We start from the raw sequence: 16,463 nt of genomic DNA, 5'->3' as shown, positions 1-16,463 counted from the left end.
ATCCCAAGTTAAACCCATTGTGTTTATCTCGGCGTGTCCGTTTACTATGGACGTGTTTGATAGGAGCACCGTTGCCCTGAGGTTGATTTCCTCCCCGTCGACCAAGGTTCCCAAATTTGTCAATGCATCGGCCTCGCTGTTCTGCTCCCTCGGTATGTACTGCACGGTCCATTCTTTAAATTGATAAAGTACCACTTGGGTTTTCTCGAGGTACCTCTGCATCCGTTCGTCCTTGACCTCGAAGACGCCGTTCACTTGGTTTGCGACCAAAAGCGAATCACATTGTGTTTCGACGATTTCGGCTCCCATACTTTGGGCCAACTCCAAACCTGCAATCATAGCCTCATACTCAGCTTCATTGTTAGTCAATTTAGCAGTTCTAATGGACTGTCGAATGACGTCCCTGGCTGGGGTTCTAAGGACGATCCCCAGCCCGGAACCTTTAAGGTTCGAGGCTTCATCCGTGTGTAGAGACCAAATGCCCGGGACCTTCCCCGAGGTTAGCAGAAGCTCTTTCTCGACCTCGGGGACCATGGCCGGGGCAAAATCTTCCACGAAGTCGGCCAAGATCTGGGATTTGATGGCCGTTCGAGGTTTGTACTCGATATCATAGCCGCTAATTTCTACGGCCCATTTCGTTAGCCTGCCCGATAATTCCGGCTTATGCATGATGTTTTTAAGAGGGTAAGTAGTTACTACACATATTGGGTGGCACTAGAAATAAGGCTTGAGCTTTCTGGAAGCGCTTACCAGTGCTAATGCCAATTTTTCCAAATGGGGGTAACGGGTCTCCGCATCCCCCAAAGTTCTACTTACGTAATAGATGGGGAATTGCGTATTTGATTCTTCTCGGACCAAGACGCTGCTTACCGCTATTTCGGAGACAGCAAGGTAGAGAAAGAACGACTCGTCCTCCTTCGGTGTATGCAGCAACGGGGGGCTAGACAAGTATCTCTTCAATTCCTGCAGAGCTTCTTGGCACTCCGGTGTCCAAACGAAGTCGTTCTTCTTCCTTAGTAAGGAGAAGAAACGATGGCTCTTGTTCGAGGATCTCGATATGAAGCGGTTCAATGCAGCTGTCACGCCCCGAACCATGGCCGGGACGTAACACGGCACTCGGTGCCTGACTACATGTGACCGAGCGAACCACATGACTTGCTAAATCATCATGATGCATAACATAAGCGGAATATAACGTGAATGCATGATGAGCCTTTGTAAAACGTAATAATTCATAATACTTAATAAAGTACTTGTTTAAAACATGAGTGAGCCAAAATGGCTATACGACTCCAAATGTCTGACATAACATAACTGACTGGTCTAGTCTATGAAACCTCTATCATGAGTCTGACTGGAAAACATAATTACTGGGACAAGGCCCCCAGCATACCTTTACATGCAAAATCAAATAGAGAAATACAATGTTTAAAACCCCGAATGAGATGGGGCTCACCAATAAGCTGGTACGAGTAAATCCTAATGATTAGAAGCGTCGTCCTGTAACTCTGTACCTGCATCGTGAAATACAGGCCCCCGGGCAATAAAAAGGGGACGTCAGCACATTGAATGTACTGGTATGTAAAGCAACCGGAAGAAACAACAGGGGACATGGAATAACATGATAAGAACTGAAACTGGAAACTTGGACATGAACATGAGCACGAGCATGAGTACATATACGTATACATAACATGAGTAAAACATGATAAGTAGGGAGAGCATTTCATAAACCGACATATCATATCATATCATATCACCACGTGGGTACGTGGAGTCTGGTACCTCGCTGGACCAGCAGAGCCCCTATACCTTGCCAGGGTATAAGGTAGTAATTTACCACGTGGGTACGTGGAGTCTGGTACCTCGCTGGATCAGCAGAGCCCTCATACCTTGCCTGAGGTAGTAAGGTACCTGATGGATCCATTCAGTGTAAAATTAAGGTATCGTCTTATCTGGGCGGAGCGATCCTTGTCCTACGGTGGCTCCGTAGTTTCAGGCTATCTGAGCCTTCTCGGTAATTTGTGCAACTCCCAAAAACATGAACATAATATATTTGGCTAAGAAGCCCATGACTTTCGTGAATTTACTTATACTTGTCTTGAAATCATGATTTCATGAAATGACTTGTAAACATGGTTTCATGAAATAGCTTGTAAACATGGTTTCATGAAATAATCTTGTAAACATGTTCTTGATTCATGAGTAATACAATAGTTCATAATCATATATTTGTAGTTGACTTGAAAACATGTTTATAACTTGCAAAATAACTCATGCAGTTTCATATGAACATAATGAGAACACATGAGGAAGAATTCATGATTCATGGATTAAGCTAGGATTCCTAATGTCCGTAATGGAAGGTTAGGAATACAATAACGAACATATATACGGGAATTCATGTACATACATACATAATTACGGGCTACCAATATGTTGGATTTAATGCCCTAGGATTTGAACTTCATAGATTTTATAAACGGATCATGGGGAAAACGTAGAGGTTCCCACATGTGGATGGAAGTTCTACATACCTTAACTTCCCGCTTTTGAGCGTATTACAATGTATTTCAATCCCTTCAACTTCAATCTATAGCAATATAAGTCATAGGGATTCTATAATAGCAACCATATCCATGTTTTGTTCATCTAAGCATTTTATCAAACACTTAATAGGCTTGAAGCTTTATAACCCTCATTAATGGTGTTTTCTTCACCAAATCCCCATCCTTTTACTTCTAGCTAATTCTACAATCCCATTAGATGTAATTAACATCATTTTTCATCAACCATATGGATACAACAATCCCAAGTCAACAATCCAACAATTCTAGCATAATTCATATAATCATCTTCAACAAACCCAATTATTATTCTCCCAAGAATTCATCAATTCACAACTATAAGTGATTAGGGAGTAGAAATATTACCTTTTTGGGTAGTCACCACGAAATCAACACCCCCAAGTCCGATCTTTAGCTTAAAATGACGACCACAACTTGTACTACAAATTATCCTTCACGAACTTTGGGATTTGGGGCCTTAAAATTGGTTGATTTTCTCTTTCTTCTCTCTAGATTCCCTTCTCTCTCACTTCCTCTCTCTAAAATCTGAATTTTGGAGAAAAAGTGGGCTGCTAGGGTTTTATTTTCTATATATACCAAGGGAAAAATGGGTTGACCCAACTTGAAAACGGGTCGGGACTGTTCTGTCTTAAAACGTCCATATCTCCCTATCCCGACGTCACCTGTGAACCCACAACCTATGGTTGGAAAGGTATTTCAATTATCTACAACTTCCATTCTTTGAGTTTTCCCAAATTCTCAACTTACGATGGGGTTATGGCCTCCCGAAGTCAGGTGACCCGAAACTCAACTGCGGACCAAAACACACCCATGTTACGGTCCCGTAACACAAGGGACGGACCGTAACGTGGCGTCGTACCTTGTCGAAAATTTCCAGAAACTTTCTGGAAATTCTCCCTGTGTTACGGTACACTGTTACGGTCCGTAACACAAGGTACGGTCCGTAACACGAAGGGACGGACCGTATCATGGGACCGTATCCTGGAGTGAATTTCCAGTGAGGTTCTGGAAATTTCGTCCATGTTACGGCTCACTGTTACGGCCCGTAACACGAGTTACGGTCCGTAACGTCACCGTAACGTAGACGAGTTTTCCAGCGAACAGGCCTCAGTCAAATGGGCATAACTCTTTGCAAAGATGTCCGTTTAATCCCCATAATATACCGTTGGAAAGCTAGTTAATAGGGCTACAACTTTCACCAAGGAAGTTCTTCCCGATTCACAACGGATCAAGGAGTGATCGCTGCCCGAAATAGGCCTATCAACCCACTAGAACTTTAATGATATGAGCCTAGATTTAGTTCCAAGATGCGGGGTGTTACAGCAGCTATCCTTCCGGTGAGCCTCTGTACTCCTTTGACGTTATTCACTACCTCGATTTCCTCGATGTCCTTGATTTTTTCCGGGTTGATTTCAATACCCCGGTTTGACACCATGAAACCCAAAAATTTACCGGACCGGACACCGAAGGCACACTTTTCCGGGTTAAGCTTCATGTTATACTTGCGGAGCACGTCGAACGTTTCCTGCAAATGCTTAAAATGATCCTCTGTTTCCAGGGACTTAACAACCATATCGTCAATGTAAACTTCTATTGTTTTTCCTATTTGTTCTTCGAACATTTGATTAACTAGGCGTTTGTAAGTTGCACCGGCATTTTTTAGGCCAAAAGGCATCACATTATAGCAGTAAGTCCCGTACCGAGTGATGAAAGATGTTTTCTCTTGATCCCCCGGGTGCATCCGAATTTGGTTATACCCGGAGTAAGCATCGAGAAAACTTAACATCTCATGTCCGGCCGTCGCATCGATCATTCTATCGATGTGAGGCAACGGAAACGAGTCCTTCGGGCATGCTTTGTTTAAATCCTTGTAATCGACACACATTCGAAATTTATTACCTTTTTTGGACACCACTACCACATTAGCAAGCCAATCTGGGTATTTCACCTCCCGGATAGAACCTATTTTTAAAAGCTTTGTTACCTCGTCTTTTACGAAGGTGTGTTTTGCCTCTGCCATGGGCCTTCTTTTTTGCTTCACCGGGGAGAACTTCCCGTCCAAGCTGAGCTTGTGAGTTGCCACTTCTGGTGATATACCTGTCATATCTATATGCGACCATGCGAAGCAATCGGCGTTAGCTCAAAGAAATTCAATTAACTTGCTCCTGAGCTCCGGGGTAAGCCCCGTGCCCAGGTATACCTTTCTGTCCGGTAGGTATTCGAACAGGATGATCTGCTCCAGCTCCTCTACAGTTGACTTGCTTGCATCCGAGTCATCCGGCATGACGAACGATCTGGGTACCTCGAAATCATCTTCTTCATGCACTGGATCCGACCGGGTGTACTTTGATTGCTATCGGGCGCGCTCTGCTCCGGTTATCCCTTTTTCATTCTGAACCGATTCTATGGGCCGAGGTGCCACTTCCTCTACTGCGAACATTTCCCTTGCAGCGGGCTGTTCACCTCGGATGGTTTTTATCCCTTCCGGGGTGGGGAATTTCAGCAACTGATGCAGCGTCGAGGGCACGACCCTCATACTGTGTGTCCAGGGTCTGCCCAGTAGCGCATTATACTTAATGTCCCCTTCGATCACGTAGAACACCGTTTGTTGAATGGTGCCTTCGACGTTTACTGGCAATGAGATCTCTCCTTTTGTGGTTTCGCTTGCCATATTGAAACCGCTGAGTACGCGGGTTACCAGTACGATCTGATCAAGCAGCCCTAGCTGTTCGACCACTCTCCACCGGATGATATTGGCCGAGCTACCTGGGTCAATCAAAATACTTTTGACCTTAGTTTTAAAGATAAGTATAGAAATTACCAACGCATCATTGTGCGGTTGAATGATGCCTTCTGCATCCTCGTCATTGAAGGAGATAGAGCCCCCGGATAAGTGGTCTCGGGTGCGCTTTTCACGAACAATAGAAATCTTAGTCTGTTTCATTACCGGCCCCCGAGGGGCATCGACACCCCCAACTATCATGTTGATTGTATGCTGGGGTTCCACCGGCTCGGCCCCTCGATGCGCTTCCCTTTCCTTGTAATGACTTTTGGCTCGTTCACTCAGCAGATCTCGGAGATGACCGTTCTTTAGTAATCGGGCTACCTCTTCTCTCAACTGGCGACAGTCCTCGGTTCTATGACCATGGGTTCCGTGGTATTCACACACCATGCTCGAGTCCCGTTGTCCCGGGTCTGACCTTAGAGGTCTCGGCCATCTCACATCCGGAACACGACCAATGGCCGAGACTAGGCCTGACGTACTGACGTTGAAGTTGTATTCCGATATCTTTGGTAAGTCCTTGGTGCCGGCAGAGCCTCCGGCATCGCTCCTGAATGAGAGACCCCGACTGTTCGATGGGCGTTCGACCCGTTTGTTTCCCCGACTGGAGAAATGGCTCGGGCTATCCCTCGATTTCTCCGTTCTAAAACTTGGCTTCTCAGAATGGGAATATGGCCGATATCATTCCTTCGACGATTCAGTATTCATTTCGTAGCCTTTCTTTGGTTTCTCAAAATTTCTGCTCGTATTAACTGACCCCGGGGGAAGCTCGAATTGATCATCTTCCACCCGAATCTTCGACTCGTATCTGTTGTGGACATCAGCCCATGTAACAGCCTCGTACTCCAGCAGGCTCTCTTTTAATTTGAACGAAGCCGTCGAGCTCCGAACATTGAGCCCCTTTGTGAAAGCCTGTGCGGCCCACTCTTCGGGGACCGGAGGGAGCTCCATTCGTTCTCTTTGGAACCGGTTGACAAATTCTCGGAGCAACTCGTCGTCCCTTTGGGCTATACGGAAGATGTCCGCTTTTCGGGCCTACACCTTTTTGGCACCGGCATGAGCTTTTACGAAGGCATCGACGAGCATTTTGAAAGAAGTGATCGAATGCTCGGGCAGATGATCGTACCATGTCAATGCTCCCTTTGATAGGGTCTCCCTAAATTTTTTCAACAACGCTGACTCAATTTCATCTTCCTCCATATCATTGCCTTTTATGGCACAAGTGTATGAGGTCACGTGCTCGTGCGGGTCCGTTGTGCCGTCATATTTCTGTATATTCGGCATTTTGAACCTCTTTGGGATCAGTTTCGGAGCCGCACTCGGAGGAAAAGGCCTTTGGATGTATCTTTTTGAGTTCGGCCCCTTCAGCAAAGGCGGAGCCACCGGGATTTGGTCTACTCGAGAATTGTATGTTTCAACCCTTTTTTCAGTTGAGTCTACCCGTTTTTCCAAAGTTTCAGGCATCTTCAGAACCTCGGTGGAAGAACCAGCTCCGGAGCCGTTGCTCTCAACCACTTGTGCCTCATCCCTTCTGGTTTCGGCAGCACCCTTTGTCCTCTCCGGCTCTGTTCCATCTTTCCCGCTTTGCAACCGGGAAATCGCGAGTCCTTGCTCGGCTATTGCCGCTCTTTATTCCTGCAGCATTTCAAAAATTAAACGTAAGTTAACATTGTCATTTGGTGCATCCGGTTCTTTCCAGCTCTGCGTCCGGGACAAAGTAACAGAATTATGAGTATTTAGAGGATCGGTGGCCGGTAAGGCGGCATTCTCCTGATCCACGGTGTTTTGCCGATTGATGCCCTCCCTCGAATCAACGGGGTTCGAATCAGCGGGATTCGGCAATCCCCGTAGTTCACTGCCTTCATTTTCCGCTACAATCTCGGTGTTGTTGACATGACCGGATTGTTCGATGCCAGCCATTTAGTCTGTTTTCGCAGGGACGGACAAAAGGTGCTTTTGATTTTGATGAATATGACAGAAATCAAGACCAAAGACCACTATTATCCTAGCCCCACGGTGGGCGCCAAACTGTTTACCCCGAATTTGAATAATCAATTGAATTTGTAAATGGGTATAGGATATGTGTTTGGACCCCGATGCATATTCGATAGAGAAAATGAGTATGTGAATGTTTCGTAATAAAGAGGCCAATAATAGTCGATGTGGATATGAACGTTTATAGCAATATGAAATACTTGATGAAAGAAATGCAATAGAGGTAGAAACAATAGATCTCGACCGAATCAGTTATTTGAAAGAGATTGTATATATTTGTTATTACAAGTGTTCTTGGAAAATGAATGAGCCAACCCCCACAAAGGAGGGAAATGAGCTCTATTTATAGTGCTGCCTCCATGGGCCTTGTACAACATAAGTCATTTAAAAAATAATAACAAGGACAACTCTGAACGGATTTGGTGGGATTAGGTTGGCCGTACGGTCTGACATACGCATGGTTGGTGGTTGACCATGGCAGGACGCTACCGAAGCATGGCTCACGCACAACGGCTTTACCGGACCAATGACCACGAATAATCGGACTAACGGCCTCGACCGGTCCGGTGGCGAAGAGACCGGACAAAGCAACGCCTCTGCTTAGCTCTGGTCCAAACGTTCCTCCGGTTCAGAACTAAAATCCCCGTGTATGCTCTCGTCCTCTTCTCTCTTTGGTTCCTCGTTCCTCCGGTTTGACTCATATCCGGTTTTTACCGTATACAAAACTGACAAGATACAACGCAAGTTTTATTTTTTAAACTTTATTTTTTAAACTCTTTAATGAGCATAATAACTACCACAACATCATAGTAAAAGATTTACTAGGATGCGACGATGCATACAACAACGTACTTCAAAGAAGTAGCCAAGCTGTATCATTAAAAAGAGCGAATCGATTTCTTGCATGAACTAATTTTTCAATCCGCAGCAAGTTTCGCAATGATCACAACAAGGGTTGATGCAATGAACACAGGGACATTCCCCTTGAAGTTTTCTCAACTTTGGCCTCCATATTATCTCTGCAGATTTAAAATTTGTGCTCTCAAGTTTTGCTTCTCCAGACTTTTTATCCTTCGATATTGTGACAGATTCAGCATTGGCAAAGCAGCAATAAAGCACGAGAATTAGGACCACAGCAATCAAATGGACTGGTGTTTAATTTGTTTCATAATGGCCATTGATATAGTAGCAAATATTTAGCACTATTGTTCTTATAGAGTTTTATGAGGTGATCTGACCTATGGATTTCATGCAGAGGTTTATATAGGCAGAAGAATTTCATCTTAGTCTGGTAAGTGGAGCTTAAAAAATTAAAGCTAGTGTCTGAATAGTTATGCAATTTGGAATATTAAATGGAGGGTTAACAATCATTTTATATATATTGTATTAATAAATTTAATTAAGGGATAATTTCAGATACCTCCCTCTAGGTTTTGCTTCGTAACATTAACTTCACCGGTGATTTATAATACTAGTTAAACAATAATTTTTTCTTACATTAATATAAATAGGTAAAAGAATTATTACAAGAAACTAAATTAATGAAGGTATATAAGGGTAATCTTATAATTAGAAAACCACAAAACATGTTAGCGTTATGAAACAACGAGGAGAAAAATTTCTGAAATTTTCCCTAAACTTAAACGTGCTACTCCAGCTGAATCCGCGACTTTTGTAGCACAAAAAAAATAAAGTTGAACCAAACTAGCACAAAAAAAAAAAACATTAGTAGGTTTCACGCACTAAATTAGTGCGTGAAAGGACCAAACCGCAAAAATGCAACTTGGGCCTGTCACGCACGAATTTCGTGCGTGAAGGAGGCAACAAAAAGTCGCCCCCTCCTTCCCCACCACAGATCCCGACCAGTTCACCCCGCCACAGCCCCGCCATTGACGCGGTCCCCAATCCCCCAAAATGCTATTTTCGTGTTGTTTTTCAATCCAAAACTCAATATTCTTGGTATATTGAAGTGTAGGAACAAGTTTCTAAGGTTAGATTGTGGAATAGAGCGGCGCGGAGCTCATTTTGAAAACTCAAAAACACCTTCATTCTAGGTATTTTACTACGAATTTTTTATTACATTGCTAAATATATTATTACCTTAGGTGTGGTGGGAGGGATCTGTGGTGGATTGCGCATTTATTTGGTGCGTTTTTGGGCAGTCCGCATGGTGTGTTTTTGGGCAGTCCGCAGTGGTGACTGCCCCCTTTAATTTTTTTTTTAATTTGTTTATCTATTGTTAATTAGTTAATTATTTATTGCTTGTTTATTTAGTATTTGTTAATTGTTCGATTAGCGACTTAAGTATTTATTAATTGTTAGACTAGCTATTTCAATTGTTAGACTGGCTAATTATTTATTTAGTTTTTGTTAAGCCAATTGTTTATTTGTTAATAATTTCTTAATTGTTTCATTAGTTAATTAATTGTTTATTTTTTAAATATACGATAATAATTTATTAATTTTTTGATTAGTTACTTAATTGTTTATTTATTAAATATATGATAATAACTTGTTAATTATTTGATTATTTAGTTAATTGTTTATTTATTAATTATTTATACTAATTGTATGCTAACTAATTGTTAATTATTTGACTTATTAATTTTTAATCTTTATATTTTAGGATTGAAAAATCCTTAGTTTAGGATTCATAACCCGTAGCTTAGGATTGAAAACCCTTAATATAATTTTCGATAAAAGAATACATAACTAATATTACTTGTTAATGATTTATTTAAAATACGTAAAACAGATGGGTCACCACAATCCTTAATAAAATTTTCGATAAAAGATTACATAACTAATATTACTTGTTAATGATTGATTTAAAAATACGTAAAATAGATGGGTCACCGCAATCCTTAATAAAAAAATTGATAAAAGATTACATAACTAATGCTACTTGTTAATGATTGATTTAAAATGCGTAAAACAGATGGATCACCACCCTCTTGATCCGGGACCCTTCGACCGAGAGTTACTGTATCTTCAGCCCGGGCATAGGTTGCAACATATATGGACATCCAACCTGCAGCCTGAGTCTCAGGTCCGTACACGGTTAGGGGACTCAGCATGGGAGATCTTAGCTGCTCGCCCCCCCCACATCCTCGTGTCCTGGATATACTACGTCGGGGCGGTATCTACCGGTGCGTCGAAGTTAGTCGGGTACAGCACGATAGGTCGCTAGTGACGACATTGATTGAGAGGTGGTGACCGGAGACGCACACATTTCATCTCCGCACCGGTGAGGCTACCATTACCCTTCAGGATGTGGAGGTCATTTATGGGCTACAGGTTGATGAACGCCCATTGTATATTGAGGAGCCTCCTGTGCTGCCACCTTACCGGGATGAGTTGACTAGGCTCACCGGTTTCGCGGCTCTGGATGGTCATATTTCAGGCCAGAGTCGGCTTTTGTTGTCAGCCCTTTACGCTCACTTGCGCCTCACAAACATGCAGCATCCGATTGGAGAGGACACGCCTCAGGCTGATGTTGATCGACGCGCGCGTCTATACCTACTCATCATATTCGGGGTCATCCTATTCCCGAACACTTCGGGTTCGTATTTGAGCTTGAGGTATCTTCGGTATATCGACGATCTCGCCGAGATAGGATGTTATAGTTGGGGCGCTGCTGTGCTGGGCTACATGTATCGAGGATTATGCCGATGTTCTATGGGCACGAGGGTAGAGGTCCCTGCATTTTGCTCGCTCCTTCAGGTAATATATTTAAGTGTGTGTAATTAAACACAAAATATATTTTTTTAAAACGACGACTAATAAAATGTTTTTTAAATGACTATATCAGATATGGGTGTGGACTAGGTTGAGACCTTTTCAGCCCATACCAGCTCACCCTCCCACTAACTATCTTACTGTGCCGATGCCATACGCGCGGAGATGGTCGCGAGGCGTACGCCGACGTGCAGAGACGCATCACAGCCTTCTCCCGTTTAGGGATCAGCTAGACCGCATGACGGCGCAGACGGTATATTCATATGTTGGATCCACACGCTACACCACATAGCTACTATTTTAATCTTTTGTTGTTAACTAGTTCAATTCTTTTTACAGGCTTTTATATGGACGCCGTATGATCATATTTTGGATGAGCTGCCGGCGTTTTGTAGGGCTGGTCAGCACATGTGGATGTCGCGGTGTCCATTGATACATATGGATATCGTTGAGTATCACGCGCCCGACCGCGTGTTACGGCAGTTTGGGTATGTACAGAATATACCCGCGGCTACGGTTTAGGAGCATGACCACTATGCGAGGGACGAGCGTGCGGGCGTCGATGATGCATGGCGACTCCATATGCAGCAGCAGGTCCAGAGTTGGGATGTGAGGATGACGAGCCTAGCGGTGGTCGGACATGACACTCCGATCCATGTGTACATGGAGTGGTACTTGCGGATCACTCGCATCATTATTGGCAACCCCTCTAGGCGTCGTCCAGATGGCCTGGGATATGTAGCTCTCGCAGGAGCGTATGAGGCGATGGTAAGTTTTATTAGTCTTAAACTTAAACCATCGTCTTATGTACTACTTTACAAATTTATTCAATTGTTAATATTTGCAAACATATACAGGTACGGATTTCCACATCCACCAGTTCGTGATCCACAGGGTGAGCGGCCGGTTCGTGATCTACAAGGTGGCCTACATCTGCACTTCGACGACTCCATGTTTAAGGACTTCGTGTTTGATACGGCACCATCTGCATCTCCTGCTCCGGGGGGCGCTCAGGAGCCCTCTCACCAGGCATCTTAGGAGGCCGTCGACACACAGGTTTGACTTTTACAAAAAAGTAAAATAATTTATTAATTATTTGTTTATTTCTGTGAGTGGTTGCTTCGGGGAATTGTTAAGCCTGATGGTATGTGGGCTATCACAAAATTCCGCGAAAGACATACTTGTGATATGGAAGAAAATCGAGCAGATCATTATAATTTAGATACAAACATGATTGCTCAAGTGTTACTTAAAGACATTGCCAAAACGCCAAGGTAACTTATCCTACCTAGTACATTTTATGTCTTATATCAATTGAAAGATTATTACTAAATGTTGTTTGTTTAAACTTGTGCAGGTTCCCCATCAAAGATTGTATTCGAAATGTTCAAACCGTATATAATAAAACTATAAGCAACAGAAAGGGATTTCTTGAGCGTAGACGTGCTTTTGAGATGGTCTTTGGAAATTAGCATACTTCTTTTCAATCGATGCCAAGGTATATGGCAGCTCTACAACATTTTAATAATGGTACTGTTGTAGAGTGGCGGCTTATAGAGGGTAAAATCTTCAACTTCGTATTTTGGACATTCAAACCATGCATTGATGGTTTTGCTCACTGCCGACCAGTGATATCCATAAATGGTACGCATGTATATGGTGCCTACGACATCAAGCTCCTAATTGCAATAGGAATGGATGCCAATGGGTCAATATTTCCTCTTGCTTTCGCAATTGCCGCTAACGAGAGCAACGACACATGGGGGATCTTTTTGACCCATTTGAAAACTCATGTTATTAAGGATCGTACCGGCATATGCGTGCTGTCTGATCGTCATAAAGACATATTGCACAATATGGATAATTTATCGGAGTGGCAGCCTCCCTTTGTTTACCATCGCTATTGTTTAAGGCACTTGAAGGCAAATTTGCAATCAAAGTTTCACAATGGCACTCTAAATAAATTGATGTGGGGGGCTGCGATGGAGCATCAACAACGAAAATGGGTTGCAAAAATAGATCTGATCAGGGCAGTGAGTGAACCCGCATACGTTTGGTTGATGAAGCTCGAAGTTGAAAAATGGATGCTTCATGCTAATGGAGGCAAAAAATGGGGCATGCTCACAACAAACAGCTAAGAGTCTTTCAATGGCTTGCTGAAATCTGCTCGAGGACTACCTGTCACCGCAATGGTGAGAATGACTTTCAAGCAGGTTGTGGAGTGATTTGTTGTTAGGACAAGGCAGGCCAGAGCGATATTAGCCGACGGCGGGATATGGATGCCAAAGCCCTTCAAAAATATGGAGCATTATAGAAAAAAATGTGAGCATCACCAAATGACCGAGTATGACCCAATTCAACATGTGTATGAAGTTAGGACGGTTTATTACAACGGTAATGATGGAAACGTGCATACCGTTTATGAGGCAACAAGAACATGCACTTGTGGTAAGTGGCAAATGTACCACATGTCATGTTCTCATGCTGTCAACTGCTTCGAGAGAATGAGAAAAACGGTAACAAGTTATGTGGCGGGGGAATACAAGGTCCAGAGTTACCTTAGAGCATATTCCGGCCAATTCCACCCACTTGGTAATGAAGCTTACTGGCCAAACGAGCCGTTTTCGATGGTTACTAACAAGGATTACATCAGGAAATTGGGCATTAACTCACGGAGTCGTAGACCCAATCAAATTGATGTTAGTGAAAGAACTTACTCTCGCAAGTGCTCTACATGTAAGCAATATGGCCATGACAAGCGTTCGTGTGGGCAACAAGGCCGTGGTAGTACAAGCACGTCTCGAAGTAATAGAGCCTCTAGAACTTGAAGATTGTATTATTATTGTAATTTATTATTGTATTGCTTTGAATTAGTAGTGCAATTAAATGGAATGAATTATTTTTTAATTAGTATAAACCTCTCGTATTGGATGAATTATTATTAAATCAAATATTTATATTTGTACATTCAAATATAATAAAACACTTAAATCAAAACCCTATAAATATGACAAGTTTCAAAACTTACTTCGGGGCACTTTAGAATCCCTAAAACGACGATCCAAACGTTTAGGTGGACTTGATGTAATGAGCCGACATTATTGTACGCAAAAAAAAGATATTGAGTTTTATATAAAATATTGATATTTTGGGGTTTTGAAACATGACTAATCTTTGCCCTAAGTATGAAAAAAAACGTGATTTGAAAGGTAACGCCAAAAAAAAAAAAAAAAAAAAAAACAGAAGAGCTCCTTCACGCACGAAATTCGTGCGTGAAAGGCCTAAGTTGCATTTTTGCAGTTTGGTCTTTTCACGCACTAATTTAGTGCGTGAAACCTACTAATGTTTTTTTTTGTGCTAATTTGATTCAACTTTATTTTTTTTGTGCTACAAAAGTCGCGGATTCAACTCCAGCTAAGAGATTCTCTGGCAAGTTGCAACTAATTAATGTACTCAATACATAAGCAACCCTTGTACCTTTTTTTTTTTTTTGAGGAATCAGATAGCCAAAACTAATTAATCTAATGACTAATCACTCGATCAATTGGAAATTTTAATTGTTGGACATCGCCGACTCCCTTGCCTCAACTTGTGGATCTTGTTTTGCTAGTGTTGTATAGCCTGGTTGGTCAAGATCTAAAATTAACTTACTTTGAAAAGTGTTTTTTAGCCTGTTTGGATTGGCTTGTTTTAGGTGTTTTTAAGCCAAAATAGTTTTTAAACACTTTTGTAATGTTTTTGTAAAATAAGAAAGTGATTTTAAGCACTTATTTTTAAGTCAAAATGACAAAAATAAGCCACAAGCTAGAATTTCTAACTTATGGCTTTCGGCTTATAAGTCAAAAGCCATAAGGCCATTCAAACGAGCTAAGAAAAATCACTTTTTTTGCGCGGATTAACCAAAGTCTGCAAAGTCTTGCCATGCGATTTTTATTTTATTTTTATGACTAAGCTGAGGTTCGAACTCAGAACCACTAGTTATTTTAGGCGAAGGGCAAAAATTAAAGACCAAAGAATTTGAGGGGCAAAAATTAAAGACCTCCCCCAATGAAGGGCAATCGTGCAAATTGCCCAAGAAAAATATTTTTGGTGAAAAGCAGTTTGTGTTTAGTCAACTAATTCAAAAGTCATTTTTGAGCAGCAACTAGTGTTTGATCAAGATTCTAAAATTAGCTTATTTTAAAAAGCACTTTTCAAGAAAATACTTTTGGTGAGAAGCAGTTTGTATTTAGTCAATTCAAAGGGCACTTTTGAGCAACAATTAGTGTTTGGCCAAGCTTTTAAAAAGTATTTCTAAGTGTATTTTTCCAAAAGTGTTTTTCAAATAGTGCTTTTGGGGAAAAACTATTTTTTTAGCTTTTGAAAAACAACATCTGCTACTCCCCCGAAGTACTTTTTTTCTCTCAAAAATTTGGCCAAACACTTTACTTTTTAAAATACACACTTCGAAAAAATGAGCATTTTTGGCTTACCAAAAGCTTGGCCAAACAGGCTAGTAATCATAGTATTCTCGTTGTTTTATTTTTATAGTTGTAAGCTTGCATTTGACTAAAAATAAAATTTTATGTGTTAATTTGATTTAAAACTAATATTTTGAAAGTAAAAAATTATTAAATCTGTGATTTGAAAGTTTAGTTTTGTACGAAGAACCTCATACCAAAGTTCAAACTTTAAGAATTCGAATTCATGAAAGTTTGAGCTGCCTCAACTCATATATGAAGTTATTTTCTTGATTATCAAATAAGCGGCATTACATTATTAGTGTGAATAGTAGAAGACTTTGGACGAGATGCCCATTAGCTTTCAATTGCGATATATATATAATAGCAAAGATGGCATCTTAGCTGAAAAGTTAACTTAGAGATATTTAATGAGGAAATTTCATAAATATACAATTGGGTCACTTACATTGTAAAAAAAAAGTCCAAAACTTATATTACAAAGTTCTAACCTAAAACTTTCCTCTTCTCCTCTCTCTCTCCACCGCCTCCTTCTTTTTCGTTTTTTTTTTTTTTTTTTAATTTAATTTGTTTTTTTTTTTGTTGGAGTTCGCCACCGGGGTACCAATGCTACCAAATTTAGCTCATATTTGAGTTTCTTGCTCACAGTAGCCCATCTTCAGTTTAAACAAAAATTACTTTTCAAAAAATGACCTATTCCCCTCTTCCTCCCCCTCTCTTTCCATTGCCTCCTTCTTTTTCGTTTTTTTTTTAATTTTCTTTAAAAAAAAAATTGGAGTTCGCCATTGCCTCCTTTTTTTAAAAAAAAAAAAGAGAATTCCACTGCCTCCTTTTCTTTTCTTTTTTAATTTTAATTTTAATTTTTTTAGTATTATTTTTTAGTTTTTTTTTTTAATTTCC

At 41.3% G+C, this 16,463-nt stretch overlaps 1 protein-coding gene across 1 annotated transcript; it reads left to right on the top strand.

Annotated features, from left to right (window-relative positions):
* The first annotated feature begins 10,917 nt into the window (after positions 1–10,917).
* On the top strand, positions 10,918–11,862 carry LOC132609715 (serine/threonine-protein phosphatase 7 long form homolog). Its single transcript, XM_060323877.1, has 3 exons — positions 10,918–11,088; positions 11,177–11,356; positions 11,443–11,862. The coding sequence occupies exons 1-3, from the start codon at positions 11,017–11,019 to the stop codon at positions 11,623–11,625; spliced, it is 435 nt and encodes a 144-aa protein (XP_060179860.1). The 5' UTR covers positions 10,918–11,016; the 3' UTR covers positions 11,626–11,862.
* Positions 11,863–16,463: the final 4,601 nt, after the last annotated feature.

Source organism: Lycium barbarum, chromosome 1 (genome assembly GCF_019175385.1).
Source record: "Lycium barbarum isolate Lr01 chromosome 1, ASM1917538v2, whole genome shotgun sequence".
Classification (NCBI taxonomy): domain Eukaryota; kingdom Viridiplantae; phylum Streptophyta; class Magnoliopsida; order Solanales; family Solanaceae; genus Lycium; species Lycium barbarum.
This window is presented reverse-complemented; position numbering and strand designations above follow the sequence as displayed.